A 15,797-nucleotide genomic window follows, 5' to 3' on the forward strand; every position below is an offset into this window, starting at 1 on the left:
GATATTATTCTCTTAGCTCAGGGCATGGCTCATTGCTTCGGATGCAACGTGAAGGGAGGCTAGCGGGTCTAATCTTCCTTCTTCGGTTTCCTTGGAGGATGATGTCAAACATGTTGATCCTCGATGATTGATGGCGTCTTCATGGCAGAAATTTTTGAAACGGAATTGTGGAGGCGGCCGATCACGATTACTCGATTTGTTTGCGGGTGATGCTTCTAGATATAACGGCGACGACATTGATGTTTTGAAGGGGTAAGAGTGCGTGCATTGATTTTTTTTTTTTTTCCTCAAGCCTCCATATCAACAACAGTCTTATAGGATTTAAGTATATTCGAAAAAATATCATTTAATTAAGATTATAATTGGCAATGAAAGTCGACAAAAGGAGAGGAACAAGTATAAAGAGCAGAGAGAGAGAGAGAGAGAATTAGACAACCGAGAAAGGAAAAAAAAAAATTGACATGGGCAAAAGAAGACGATGAGAGAAGAAAAAGGGGAGGGGAAAACCTAAGATCACCGCAGTAGTAGTATTATCTCAAACAACAAAAGGGAAGCTAAGGAATGAACCAACCCTTTCCTGCTTCACGTCCATCGTGAATATGTGAAATGAGTTTAACAGAACCTCTCCTGCAACAACACCATACAAGTACAATACCATGAGAGATATATTCACTTATTGGAACATTATCAGATGCAAAAGCAACTATCTCCATGTTTTCTTTACACATCAAAGAACCATATAGTACATGTTTTTTCTTTTCCTCTTTCCCATCTTCCAACATTTTTTAGCTATCACGGCAAACACAAAAAAACAATACTCTCAGGATCATGACTGCTCCTGAATACACCAAGTCGTTGGCATATGTCAATTACAGACACGTGATGTTTACGAACATAGGATTGATTCTATGAAGAGCATAGAAATAATTATACAGTTTGGTGTGAGAGCATATTAGGCTTCTGTAGTACACCGAGAAAAACACATTAAGTATATCTGTGAAACCAATCCAATAAAAAATGTACTATATAAAAAAAAAAAAAAAACCTGACAAATCTTCGATCACGATTTACATGACAAACTAAGAGAATATCTGCTGAATGACAGTATCAGCATTCCCATTGTATTGCATGAGAAGATGAATCGCATCAGCCCGCGGCAAAGCCAGGAATTCCTGCGACAGATGCAAGGCATTCACATCAAGGTGGCCCAAGAACAAGATAAGACATGTAAACATTCAAGACTGATAGCAAAATTCACAAGTACAGCCCCACTGGGCAACAAGATACACTCTATGTGAAGATGGTACCCCTATTTTTCCAACTCTCAGCCTCGTCTTCCATATATTAGATCACAGATGAGTTTACAATTTTTTTTGGAATTATCAAGTGATGCAAAAACCAAACAAGTATGCAAATTTATATACACTTCAGAAAAATCCACACAAAGATTAAAGTGCATTTATTCCTTCAACATGCAGCCGATGACATGACAATGACATAGCATATAAAAAGGGCAGGCTCAGTGACACTGACATGGCATAAAAGCAAACCATAACTGTGAAAGGATTTTAGCTGACTAATAGGTACTGCTGAGGTAGACAAGTATGAAAGAGTTACATGGCAGTGATAATTTGTAAACACCTTCATGAACATGAAATTAGCTCCCCAAACAAAAATCCATATTTCAAGTAGCATGGCAAATTTTTATCCCAAATATGATTCAAAGAACTTACCCCTAAGTGGATCCATCATATATTGTTACTTGCATATTGGAAGATTTTAAGTCTTCAACTGCATTTTCTATTTTTCCTTTTACAATGAACAACTGCACTCTAGATATAACAGTCAAAACTTTGCACTTTTTCACAACTGAAGAATGATATTGTTCATGATCATATGCAAAGTCTGCAATTCTTATTTTCGGACTGTGTACTTAGTGCACTTAGATATGTATTTTTCTAATAGCAAAATTGTCATGCTTTTACGGAGGAAATAAACCGCTATCGCCAGCATCAATAAAAATCCAGCAACCAACTTGGAACTTGGAACGGACCACATTTTACTAAATCTGTAAGGATTGATAAAAAAATATTAGCATAAGACAAATATACAAAAGATGGAAAGAGATGCATATGGACATCCAAAACTCCTACAGTTAATTGCAGTTTTGGGAATGGCTACAGTTGGCAATGCCAAATTGTGTAGATCAGTAGTATGGGAAAACAGAGAAGTTGCAAGAATAGATACAAACAATATCCAACCAATGGACCATTTTCCAAAATCAAAGGTAAGAAAAGGCCAAACTAAATCTTACCATAACTTTAAGTATTGCATTTTCATCGCAAACATTTTCGCCAGATGATGCTTGTGGGCTTCCACCATCTTCCTGCATCTTGCTACTTGAACATATAGTGATCTGAGATCCATTTGCAGTGTCATCTAACAATGCTTTCGCTGCAGGATTACTGGACATTGGAGTATCAATATCTTTCAGTTGATCTATTTTCAGGAATTGTTCAAACCGGTCTTTGCACATCTGAAACTTAAACCACTCATTGTGCGTATGAAGTGTCGCTCTCACTATCCTCATAAGTTGTGGTTCTTCAATACCAAACTTCTTACCCATTGCAACCTGTCCATAGAGAAAAATGCATTAATTGGCACAATGGTTTGGATAAAGCAGGAGTAGCAGCATCTTTCTCCAAGTAGTCAACTACAAAATTAATTATATCAGTCCAGTACCACTAATGAACCCTACCAGACTAATACATACCAATCAGGACATTCAAAAAAATATTTTCAAGTATTTGGAATATTGTGTTTACACCAAGAATGTTCTACAATTTATTTAATGTTGGTATTTAAACAGTATATTGCATTTACCAAGCAGTATAGTCAATGTACTGTGAAATGTCAAATCATGACAAATGACCAAGAAAGATAACTCCAAATAAAGACAACATGGATATTTCTCCAAGGTGTTTTCCCTCTTATATAAGCCAGCCAACCAAACAAGAAAATGGAACTTAATGTACAAATTCTGTTCAATTTACAAGCATAGACAAAAGAGAAAGGAAAAGAGAAACTGACAAACAAGCAAATAAGTCAGCAACTTTTAATTAACCAAATAAAGAAGCAAAAAAAAAAAAATCACCTGCAGAGATGTGGCAAGGATAGGCCAAGGAGTCCCTTTTGTAAAAGCATCTTCACTAGGCTTAAGCAGACACAACAAAGTTTCCTTCAAAGGCTTCAACAGATCTTGGTTTTGTGAAGCTAAAGGGCCTAAATGAGTACATGCTACCTTGAGAGACTCAGCAAGATCACCACTCTGGACAAGAGCAAGAAACTCCACCTGACATCAATGCATAAATTAAAACATCATGATCCTTTGAACTTCATTGAGAACATATATGACCGACTAGAACAAACAGCAACAGTTGCACCTGTTTTAGTTGAAATAATAGATTAGGATTTTGGATAAAGAAGTCTGGATCTATTGCATTTATTTCTTCCACAACTTTTGCAGCCATTCCCTTGCAAGCCAGTTCCCTCATCTCTAAAATAATCTCATATTTATGATCCTCTACATTTTTCAAACTCTCAGAGAAACACAAGTTTTTGCAGTCCTGAAAAAGAGAACAAAATCAGCTACCAGTCTTATAACTGCAAATGTGGAAATTTATTCTGGCAAAATCAAGCTTACTAGTTCTTCCTGAATTGTATCCTCAGAACCACGTGGTGGCCAACCCATAACTTCTGGTTTCGGTATCCCCAGCACAGAAGAACGTGGCGAATATTCCAGCTCCTCAACCCGGCCCCTCCACCTTTTTCGTCTCCTATGTCCCGTTGAATAATTTCTGCTCCTTCTCAACCTTCTATAACAAGTCTCTTGATTATTAACATCACTAATGCTGCAATTTTCATGATTGTTAATCACTTCGCTAGCAAATCTTGATTCACCAATGCTTATGACATCAGCATAAGATTCCGGAAAACCTTCAGCATCAGCATTGTTCACAGAAGTTTCACCATCAGAGAGTTTACTACTTGTGCATTCTATGTTTGAAGAGCAATCCCCTGATGAATTATGTTCAAGATCATAGTTATACCACAGGATGATCTCACAATTCAAATGTATTCACAATTAAAAGTGACTATGTCGTATCATGTTATACCTGGTGGAGAATTAGAAACTCCATCAATGATGCCTCTATAAACACAGTACTCATGGACAAGCTTGTCAAGAATTGAAAGATCCAATTTCATCCGGCACAATTCATTCTGAAATAATTAAGAAGAGGGAACAGTGACTATCTTAAGGAGTTTCACTAAATAGAAGATATCAAGGAAACAAACAACTTAAGCACAAATCATAACATCATAGTTGACAAATTCTGCATACTTAGCCTGGATGGAGGTTTTGTGTGCCAAGGCAGATACATAATGCATTGGAAATGACTACTCAGTTCCTATATGAAAATCCAGCAGCTAGCAAGCCTCTTAAGGTATTCTTATTTATATCATGTATGAGGTTGAGGTAAACGATACACAACCATGTTGACATAACTTGCAATGAAATAAACACAGTTGAATTGGCAGTTGATAACTTCAGCCCTTGGAAAAGGCATAAGATATCAAATGTGGAAGATCTACAGTGATACTCAACTCCAACATCTCCAGACTGCTTGAACATAATGATCATCACTATTAATGTATAGCTCCAGAGTTATAACAGATTATACTTGAGAGCATATAGTCAACCTCTCATTACTGAAGCTCATTGTTGAAGTTAATTTTCCATGAGTTTCTATACAAAATATGATCAGCACAGCCATCATCCAGTAAAAAACATAAACATAACGCAATGAATATTGACAGCATCCAGATACCAAATGGCTCGATAGTATCAATAGCTGAAGCTATGATCTCACAATACTGGTTTCATCATCATCTTACGCCTTGACTGTAAGGTAGTGTTAAATAAATATTTAACCACCAAGGCAGCTGTAAAATCACAACAGCAGCCACTGCAGAGGTTCTTGACTAACTAAAGGTGAGCTAGATTTTCTATTGAATAACAAGATGTAGAAAAAAAATGAAAAATGACAGCTCAAATACAACTATTTATAAAACCAAAAGCATAGGTATAACGACTAATTATTGAGGAACCAACTCAAGGAAACAAATAAAAGAACTCGTTGTATGAAACACAAGAATGAAAAAAAAGAACCCCGAGAAAGGGACTTACTACTTTTCACATGATAATACTTAAGCAGCTAGACAATTAGTGTGAATTTTTCCCATCAAGTTTTACATGACTATGAATAATCTGCAACTAAAAAGAGTGATTGCCAATTCTCTCTATGACACCATAAATTTTTCTGTATCCTCCACTTAAATGTTTTCACATACCCAACATGAACCAACTCCCGAGCTTTTTTTTTTTCCATACAATTTTCCACAACCATGAAAATCTGCAAGTTAAAAGTGTGATTTCCAAGTCTCTATATGAATTATTTAGTTTTTCACAAGATGAAAGCATGGTGCTTGAATAGCTTCTATTGCTCTTGGCCTTACAAAAGCAATGCCAGATCTTGCTAAACCTAATTATTGCCCGACAATTTTCTTTTATACTATACCATACATCCATGTAACCAATATGTTTTCCTTTTCTCTGTGTGAAAATACATACAATGAAATAGATAGAGATTATTTATTCTAATATGACAGTTTGGTTCCAAAATCTAACATTAGAGAATTCACCTGGACAAGAGTAATTTTTCCCTCAACAATCTCAATGTCATCTTACTCTTCCATTATATATAGCATACATAGTCTGCAGTAAGAAATTTAACCTGTCAAAATCTGCATCTCACATGCTCATTTTCCATTTAATAACCAGAATTAAATTGCAAAGCTATCTCCTAAGATTTTCCAAGGAAATCACTGGATGCTCGGGCGCTCGTCTACACACCTAGGCAAGGTGAGGCAAGGCAAGGCCCGAGCACTTGGGAATAGGTCCAAGAGAGCGCCTTCAACTAGGCACAGCTTAGATGCGTGCCTAGGCCCAAGCACTGGGCAGGCCAAGTGCTCGCTTGATTCAATTGATGTGTGGATATGGTTCTTAATTATGGTTTGATTGAACCACCTAACCCAACAACAATAATAACAACAAAGCCGTAAGTTCCAACTATTTGGGCTCAGTTACATGGATCTTTTGTCGCCATTGAGATTCATAAAAAGTCATATGTTTAGTTAAGTTCAGAGTGCTTAAATCTTATTTATAGTTTCTACTAAAGTCTTTTTAAGTCTTCTTCTATCTCTCCTTATAACACTTACATTAATTATTTCACTTCTTCTGACTATCGTATCCGAAGATCTCTTCAGCACATGCCCATACTATCTTAAACGATTTTCTCTCATCTTATCCTCTATCGAAGCGGCACCTAGTTATTCACGAATAAAAGTATTTCTTTTCCTATCTTCCTAGTAACTCAACACATCTATCTCAACATTCTCATCTCAGCAGCATAAACTTTTTATATATGTTTTTTTTGAACTGTTCAACACTCAGATCCATAAAGCATTGTTGGTCTCACAACTATTTAATAAAATTTTTCTTTTAATCTTAAAGATATTCGATGATCACACAAGACTCTTATGCCTCTCACCACTTTAACCATCCTGTTTTTACTCTATGAATAATATCTTCATCAATTTTTCCATCTTATTGAATAATTGATCCAAGATATCTAAAGCTTTTACTTAAATAGATTTTTTGTCCATCCAATTTAATTATATTCTCTTGTCTATTTCTAGAACCACCAAAATCAAAATGCCTAACCCACATGGTTCTAAATGTATTAGTTACTTGATTCTGGTTTAATTGGACCAAAGTCAATGTATCTTAACCCCCACCCACCCCACACGATCGAGTGCTTGCCCCCTTGGGAAACCTAATCGCGACAACGATGTCTTCCTCTCCAATGAATTGTGGCAGAGGTAGATTCGTCTTCCTTTTCGGTGAACAACAACGGTGCCATTGTCTTCCTCTCCAACAAACAGTGATAGCGTTGTCCTCCTCTAACTAACCCTTCCCCTCTCTTTCTCCTCTTCCTCCTTCGTTGTCACCCCCTCAGACAGCCTCTGACCAGCGGCTTCCGTGTGCAAGGCGAATGTCTGTGGTGTCTTCTTCTCATGGTAACTCAAAATTTTATTAACTAAAACATAATTGAGAAATATTCTTTAACTTGAAAACTATACAAATCTTATGTCTTCTAATTTGAGTACTAAGCCTTTGCCAGTATGCATCTTAGTTCCTATTATACCTTTTTTCTATACCAAGTATTTCCAAATATGTTATATGTGATTTTATCCAATTTATTCACAAATGTGTCCTGGTGTGTACGATTATAAGCATATCTGGACCTAAGGAATATTGTCAATGTTAATAGAGGATTAGCTAGAAAGATTAGGCAATTGGGACAGCATCATGTTTGCCTGGTTAGACAGCTTGTTCACTAGGAATCCCAAATTATTGACTTCAAATTTTGATACCATAAAGAAGAGAACAAATTAAAATTTTGGAATTCTAGGGCAAATGTCGGCAAAATAACCTAACAGATAAATCATTGCTTCAGAAATCGCCCAATTTAATCATCATGATGAACAGGTGTAACCTTTTGAGCAAAGCATAACAGTTTAAAAATGTAGTAAATGCTACATGGCAATCTTAACTTCAGTGCCCAAACCTAAAAACAAGATCGTCAGCTTGTTTCAGCCAAAAATCATGTTTCAATTGATTCTGACATGGAGCCATATATTTGTGTCATGTAGAGTGTGCTCTCTGTACATTCCTTCAACACACACACACACACACTCTGATCCCATCATCTCTGTACTTGCTGGCCAACCTGACCACCTAGGCATGTCACTCCATTCCTTGATGTCTTTCCCATGTCAAACCTGAGCGCCGTAACACCTCTACAGATAACTACCTATAACTCTTGGCCACCACCAGTTGTTATCAAAGAGCCCAAAGAACAGATAAGTCAATGTTTTCATGTGTTTCCTGTTTCAGAGTAATAATCTGAGTCTTCTCCTTTTAATTTTTCTCTTTTTGACTGTGTCAAAGAGCCTCCTCTTGACATCAGCACGCATGACATTCCATGACAGTATGGAATAGTAATGTAAACACCAATCTGTCAGGGGAAAGGAATGACATAAATAGAGAGAAGGCAATTCTTGGTTGCAAGAATTACCAGATTCAAGCAAAATGTAATTGATTGAACTTTGAAGGACTTAGCTACCAAAATAAGACATAAGATGTGCAAGTACTTCATCCTATCTTTTATAGGTACAATGCCTGCAATAAAAACTCTATAGGGAAAAAACTATATATTCATCAAATACACAACGTATGAAGATAGAAAGATGCAGTGACATGTCGGTAATAAATAACCTGAAATGCCTGATATAAATCCCCTTTAGCAAATCTTAAGCTATCAATTGCTCCTTGTCTTGTCAGCTCCACAGCATGTGCAAGGGCTTGAATGTCAACCTGAGAGTTATCACTTAAAACATAAAACACATCCAGAAATTTTTTTAAAGACGAAGTAATAACCAAGGCGGTTGCTTACTTCATCAAAAGGAGGTGCCTCATACAAACTCTCTTGAGGGGTTGCTGAAGGGTCCCTATCCTCTAGAAGCAATCGCTCAGTGAGATCTGATATAGGGGATGAAACACCTTGACGGCAGCAAAATACTTTATGAATACTGCACATAAATGGGTGCTAAGGTCACAGAGCTGCTGCAGGTTAAAGAGTTCACAGAAATAAGAAAGATTTTCTTTTGCAAATCCAAAAAAAAGAGACCCAGAAACATACCTAATTAAATATCTCAAAGTCATAGAAAAAACTGGATCATAGGCATGTAAATGAGCTCTTAGAATGGAAGATAGCAGTCCAGCAAGGTCAAATCTCCTTCTTTCAGACCACTGATTCACATGAAACATTCTCATTTATGCGGTAGCATTTACAGAAATTTATCTTTAAAATCAAAAAGTACTGCAATAGAATTCACATGGTTAACCAGCAAACCCCAACTCTAATATTACAGGTAGTATAGCTGTTTCAGTTAGAATTTGAATTGGGATACTAGAAAGGGTTTGACAACGTCAGCAATATGCTACCTGACCTGTCTCAAGTATCCTGGCCAACCATGTTATTGGTGACCCCAACAATCATGTTAACAATAAAGTTTAGCCAAGCCCACTACATTACTTTGATGGTCTTGATGAGGCCGGAATCATAGAATGACTATCATACTAGAAGACTACTTCATACCTCAAAATCAAAGGTAAGTTATTCTCAACCACACCCCACAATGAAGTTAGGTAGGCCAATCCTTAAACCAAGGGTGGAATCCATACCCTGATAGTAAAGTCAGCTAATTCCACAACATCAAAGCCAATGGCAACCAGAACTCCAACAACCATCGAGTTAACTGAGCACAGAGCAAAAGTCTATGTTTCCATTGTGACGAAAAGTGGACACTAAACCATAGTTAATATCAGGCTAACCAGGGCAATGAAGAACAGGAAAACTTTAAATTGATCTGACATCTCCACCAAAGAATGTCCAAAAGGTATCTCTATATGCTTTGTCCAGAGAACCTCCAGAATTGAAGGACATGAAAAGCCTAATTTCTGTGAACAACTACCTTCTCAGCATGCCGATAAATAAAAGCTTAACCTATAACTTCAACAACCTTGATTTCCTTCAGAAGTTGAAGCTCAAAGTAGAGACAATTTTAACCTTTGATGTCTTTTTGGGAGATGGATGCTAGTTTGAATGTCAAAGAAGATGCAACCATGTTCCACTAAAAGTACGAGGTAGGAACAGATTGATATGGATGGTATCAGCATCATACTAGGCATGTGATGGCTTGTGGATCACACTAACGAACTTAAGTGTGAGTTCCTCACCATACAATGAGATTGAAACATAAAGAGAGTATATTTAAGCTCAAAGCTAAAGATGTCAGACCATAACAGAGATGGTTTGAGACTTCAATTTTGTCTGATCTTGGATGGAACTGGAGCAGAAATTAGCTACACAAGCTTGGGGAAAGGGTGTGCCTTAGCAAGAGAGCTGTCACAATGTTGTCTGCTATATCACATCCTGCATGCCTCCATATCCAACTCATAAAATAGGTATTTCCAACTCCTATCATCAACCGGAAAGGGATCATAATTCTATGTTTGATCACACAATTCCAGAGAGCCACCCATAGCCTGGAAACTCCTAATCGGGGTATTAAACTAAGGATGATGCAGCAGTGATATTCAATAACATATTGGTATTTTAATATTAGTCTAGATCAGTTAGAAATTTTGTTATTAGAATATCATATATAAGAGAGATTGCAAGCCCCAAAGACATGCCCGGACATCTTTTTTATATTTTGTATTGTACTTATCAGTGATTTGCATTAGTATAGTAGTGCGGTTATCCTTAATTATACCCTTGGATTGTGTCTCTCTTTGAACTAGAGAAACCTTAAAATAAGAGGAGTGATTCCTTAGAAGATACCATGCCAACATGGTACATGACAACCAGAATGGGTCACCAGGATTGGCATGAGCAACCCATAAGTGCTATATACAATATTCTATGCTTGAAAACCTGTCATTTTCAACAGAAAAAAAACCCATTGGTCCAAGACTTTATTTGCAGTGTAGATGACATGACAAAGCCTTGAACCTGGGGATAGCATATCAACTAAAACTGTTTGACAAGTTCATACATTATTGTACATGGAACCAATCTCGTCAATTACATTTAGCTTCGACTAGAATTCTGGAATGTCTCCCACCAGTAAATGCACATTCTTGCATTAAATTCCCTTACAACCCAATATATGGATCAAATCAATATGAGAACCCAACGATCACATGGTGTACAAACTAAAAATAAGATGAGATGGATATAAGATTTGACTACATAACTTTGAAGAATCATGCACTCAGCCTAAACTATAATCTGAATATTAAATTCTTCTAACATATGGCAATGCATATAAAATGGCGGTCTAGTGCACGAGGATCCCAGTAAAGAAAGGTATAACTAGGGTTCATTTACGGAGTCTTAACCCAGCAAGTAGAATGAATATTTCGATGACTTTTATCCATGACACACCAAGCTGCAATATTAAATAAGGTTGCACTGCACTAATCCGCTAATATTGAAATATATCTTATGAATATGAATGCAAAACAACCATATCTCATACCAATATGAACCTGGACTACCAGAACATAATATACAATGTTGCAGGCATGCTCCAGTAATCATTTTGTAGGTAAGGACCAAGAAAAAGTTCAAGTATGCATGTCCAATTGGATATATACCTCTCAAATTGCAAAAATCTGATTTTCAAAACTGTACTGGAGATCCTTCCATATTATTCTTACTGTTAAATTAATGTTTTACCACCTCACAGACAAAGTGGAAAAAAACAAAGAAACTCGAACTCTCAGAGAAGTTTTACAACTAATGATATTTCAGAAAGAATAAATGGCTGGCTTCTGTCTGTAGTATCTTAATATTTGAAGTTTATTTCTCCAAAAATAGTTCAACAACATTTTATTTCAAAAAATTCAATCAGTGATACCATAAGGCACAAATCTTGAAGAGAACCCAGTAGGCTAACATGTCAATTATTCCTTAATTTCCTTAATAGATGAGGCACAAGTTTTAAGTTGAAGACGCTGACAACATATGAGGTGAGCATGAAAGGAATAAAGATGCTGAATAAGAGGTGCGCTGGTGCTGTTCACAATCATCACATCTTGCAACGGTATGGTAGATATTCCAAATAACAAACCATAACACATGTGAAAACAACAAAAAGTTTTCTCAAAGATATAACTCTTGACAATAAAAAAACATAAATTACGACCAAATTTCTTGTGTAACAAGAAAGGATTAATGTAATTACCTCATGTGCCACAGGAGAATTTTGATCTTCTTTATTAAATATTAATGCCAAGAGCAAATGTTTAAACTCCTCATAAGCTTCCTACAGAATGGATAAACATGTAAAAACATACAGAATTAAAAACAAAATGCATGGACATGAAACATGTGTTAAACATTAGAAAAGATAACAGGTGCTATTACATATCAACAACGTGCAGCAAACCTAAAAGATTTTGAATTTTTGAGCAAATTGTGCATAGTTATCTCTTCACTAGGATGACTAAACATATATGCCATGTTTCAAACTTTTTAGTAAGTCTGACTTTTATCGATGAATAAGCATAATAACATCAAGATGGCAGTAAAAGATAAATGTTTTCCTACAAAATTTACTCTAGTTATCAAATGATGCTCATGTTTATCTTTCTAATCAATCATAACAAGTATGCTATGAATGTCAACAATAGATGGCACTTGATCCTAACCCACAAGCACTATGCTAACATGAACCATGCCAAACTCCCATGTGTACAAGCAGCAGAGTACATTTAATATCTAACATGTAGAATCCTCAACTATCAATATCTCAAAGGTAGGCAAAGCTGCTACTTATCTTAATTTAGGCAACCCTCGAGCCTCATATTATATACTCAAACAGCCACAATTATGCAGTTCCAGTATGAAACAACAAAATTGGGGACAACAAAGTGTTCAAACATATGTTAGAATCAGTAGCAAGAATTCCCAATGTATACAAACAAAAGCAATTTAACTTCCAAATGTGCAGTACCCACCCGCTAATCCTCATATCATCCCTGCCCTAACTAATAAAATATTTTAAAGATAACACACGATGAGGGTCAAAGAAAACAATTATTGAAGGATAATCAAGATAAAAAATTACCGGGTATGAATCGAGGGCACAAGGAGCAAGAGCCACGCGAAGGCACTCGATGGCCAAATCACGATCTCTCTCGGTCCCCCTCCTCAAAAGCTCGATAAATTTCTAGAAATATACGAAATCGCCGCAATTAATCAAACCGTCCACAGCGAACAAACAAATAAGCACAAAAGGATGACTTGTTGAAGCCTAACGTTACCTGCTTTTGGAGCCAGAAGAGGATGCGGCGATCATCGAGGACCGTGGGCACGTGGAGTCGGAGGTGATGGATGGCGGCATCGACGTCGCCGGCCTCGATCGACCGTCGGATCTGGCGAATGAGGAGGCGCGAGCGGTAGGAAGAGGAGGAGGGGATGGGAGTGGAGGAGGGTGAGGAGGAGGAGGAAGGAGAGATTGGCGGGGAGGTCGGGGGAGAGGAGGAGTCGTCGAGGAAGAAGAGGCGTTCGCAGTTGGCGAAATCGACGACGAGCGAGTCAAGCGCTTCCCAATTCACCGGCATCGACTCCATCATCAGCCTTCGTGAACAAAGAGGGGAGGCGATGGGGAGATATTTGACACAAGGAATCGTGCGGTTTCGGAGTCGGGTCGGATCCAACAGTTACGGATCCAAGATAAAGATCCACACTCAACGATTGGAGTGGAATTATCTATTTGGGTGCTATATTATTACGTTTAATAAAATAATAGATAGTCTATTTCTAATTTACTAAATTATATCATATTTATTTTAATGATAATATTATATATTATCAAGCGTTTTTGGCTCGACTTGGTGGACATTGCTGGCGAAATACGCAGTAACGACAAGTAATAATGTCCTAACTCGTCTTTATTGGTTATGTGTTTTTATCGATCAGAGCCTTGATAGTGAGATTATGGAATCGATTAATGAGCATAAGATTCAGAAATTTGGGCCGACCAAACGTCTTAATTTGGGCTCGGATTGGACCGAGACAGAGACGAATAGTGTATGTTTGTTTGCACATGCATTGTGTCATTCATGTGAAATGGAAATCGTTCGATGTAACACAATACATGTATCTAATTATGGTCATAATGTACTACAACAAGAGTATTTGTATTTGTCAACATTATATACATATATATATATAATGATATTTATTATCATTCCTTCCTTATATGTCTCCTCCAATCGTCGTATGATAATTTTCTATTAATCGTTCAAGTTGAGAAGCCCTTCGTTTGATCTTCTTTTTCGTTGATCATGAACGAGATCGAGGAGTGCACCGGTAGGCGATTCCTTCTTCGAACTCACCTGCATTCTACAATTTCTGGTTCTTTTTGCACACTTTGCCTGATCTAACCAAAGCTGACAACACGAAGCAGCAGCACCATCACAGTCAATAAATATGGCATTCTGGTGGCCATTGTCAGCCTCAGAGAATTCCCCTCCTCTGCAGAATAATGGCATATTGACATGATCAAGTGCAAATAACAGTGGCAGCTCGAGAGCTGCAGTTAATCCATCCATCCATCCATCCATCCAGTCTCTGCAATTGATGCGAACGGAATTACATCATCGTTTGATCAAATCTGAAGAAACCGGAAAAGAATTCGTCCTGTCCCTCTCCGTTGACAAGGATAGCTCTGCCTTGTACAACAACATATGGCTCTGAATCCACCATAACATCGGCACTTGTGGCAAAAGTTCTCCCAGTTCATGAGCCATCTCGAAGACACGTCTCTTCTCCTCCTCTTTCTTGTCCAAGAGAGGCGTCGACTGTCACGAAGCATGTGATCCATATAAGCTCTGCACTTCATTTCTTTCTCAGTGGACCAGAGATCACATCGTCATGAGCCCAAGCTTACGATCGTGGTAAAAACCCGAGGAAATAGCGTTCAAGACCATTCTTCTCGGTTGATGTTTGGGCTACAAACTTTGTTTAGTTCGGCCGGCATCGCTGGAGCATGCATCATGCCACGAGTAGCTCTGCAGAAGAATTCCAAACTCGAAACCCAACAACAAGAATCAGCACTTTCCCTCGGCCATAGAACGAATCTACGATCTGCATTTGGCCATAACCGAGAACAGTCTATTCTGTGGGCATCAACTATCTAGCTCGAGGAGCCATGGTGGAGATTCTTGTGTTGTTGCACTCTTTTTGTTCTCTCTGGGCTTGTGTTCCATCCATGAAGCACGACTCGAAGCCAACACTGCTCGAGACCTCAGATGGAGGCCCTTGGCGTTAGGAGGACCACCGGAGCACTAACAGAGCTTTTTCTGAGGACATGAAAGTAAACCAAACCCATGGCTCCTCTTTCTCTCGCACTGGTCAGGTCCCCTCTCCAAAAGCTTTGAGATTCCTCAGTGCTCCCCATCCCCACTCCTGTCTTTTTCCTGTATGGATCATGCATGATGAGTGGTGCTCTCATTCACATCTTTCTCATCAGGGAGGCTAGCTAGGGAAGTTCCTACCACCTTTAGCAGGAAAAAGGTGATAAAGGCTGCGACATCCTTCCTAGGACCACAAGGGGTCTCATAATTTCCTTGGAGCACATCACATGCAGAGTAGAATCATGTACAGTGATCCGAGATCTTGGAACTTCCAAAGATCTCAGTAGGTGATTCCCCGTAAAGTCCATCTCCGAGCAGATGGAATGAGCTCGAAGATTGAAATTTTACAGTCGAAATGTCATGCGATATCAGCATTATTAAGTATCGCGTTCAGCAAGAAGACCGACCACCTCTTTGTAGGTGTTCATTGGTTGAAGCATCTCCGAGTGTGGCCACTGGTGGGCATCTACTTCCCCGTCCATCTCTATCAACCGCATGGTCCCCCGGGGTTCGATCACATTACTGTCCACGGGAGAAAGGCAAAGTAGAAGCCCCACATCCTGTGACCTAACCATCGGGTATCTCTCCCAGCAATGAAAAGAAAGAAGAGGAGGAGGAG

At 38.1% G+C, this 15,797-nt stretch overlaps 1 protein-coding gene across 1 annotated transcript; it reads right to left on the reverse strand.

Moving 5' to 3' along the window:
* Positions 1-647: 647 nt before the first annotated feature.
* Positions 648-13,397, reverse strand: LOC135632076 (uncharacterized). The gene is made up of 12 exons (XM_065140441.1): positions 13,082-13,397; positions 12,886-12,987; positions 12,001-12,081; positions 8,886-8,995; positions 8,640-8,775; positions 8,462-8,560; positions 4,176-4,281; positions 3,704-4,077; positions 3,444-3,626; positions 3,155-3,352; positions 2,315-2,632; positions 648-1,172 (listed from the first exon to the last, which is right to left on the reverse strand). Exons 1-12 carry the CDS (start codon positions 13,391-13,393, stop codon positions 1,080-1,082), a joined length of 2,112 nt encoding a protein of 703 aa, XP_064996513.1. The 5' UTR covers positions 13,394-13,397; the 3' UTR covers positions 648-1,079.
* Positions 13,398-15,797: the final 2,400 nt, after the last annotated feature.

Source organism: Musa acuminata, chromosome BXJ3-2 (assembly GCF_036884655.1).
Source record: "Musa acuminata AAA Group cultivar baxijiao chromosome BXJ3-2, Cavendish_Baxijiao_AAA, whole genome shotgun sequence".
Lineage (NCBI taxonomy): Eukaryota > Viridiplantae > Streptophyta > Magnoliopsida > Zingiberales > Musaceae > Musa > Musa acuminata.

Coding starts and splice junctions, on each gene's coding strand:
- LOC135632076 (XM_065140441.1), bottom strand. CDS start 13,393: ATGATGGAGTCGATGCCGGTGAATTGGGAAGCGCTTGACTCGCTCGTC. Junction 4,282..8,461: donor ATTTATATCAGGCATTTCAG/GTTATTTATTAC, acceptor TAATTATTTCAG/AATGAATTGTGCCGGATGAA. Junction 1,173..2,314: donor ATGCAATACTTAAAGTTATG/GTAAGATTTAGT, acceptor CATCTGTCGCAG/GAATTCCTGGCTTTGCCGCG.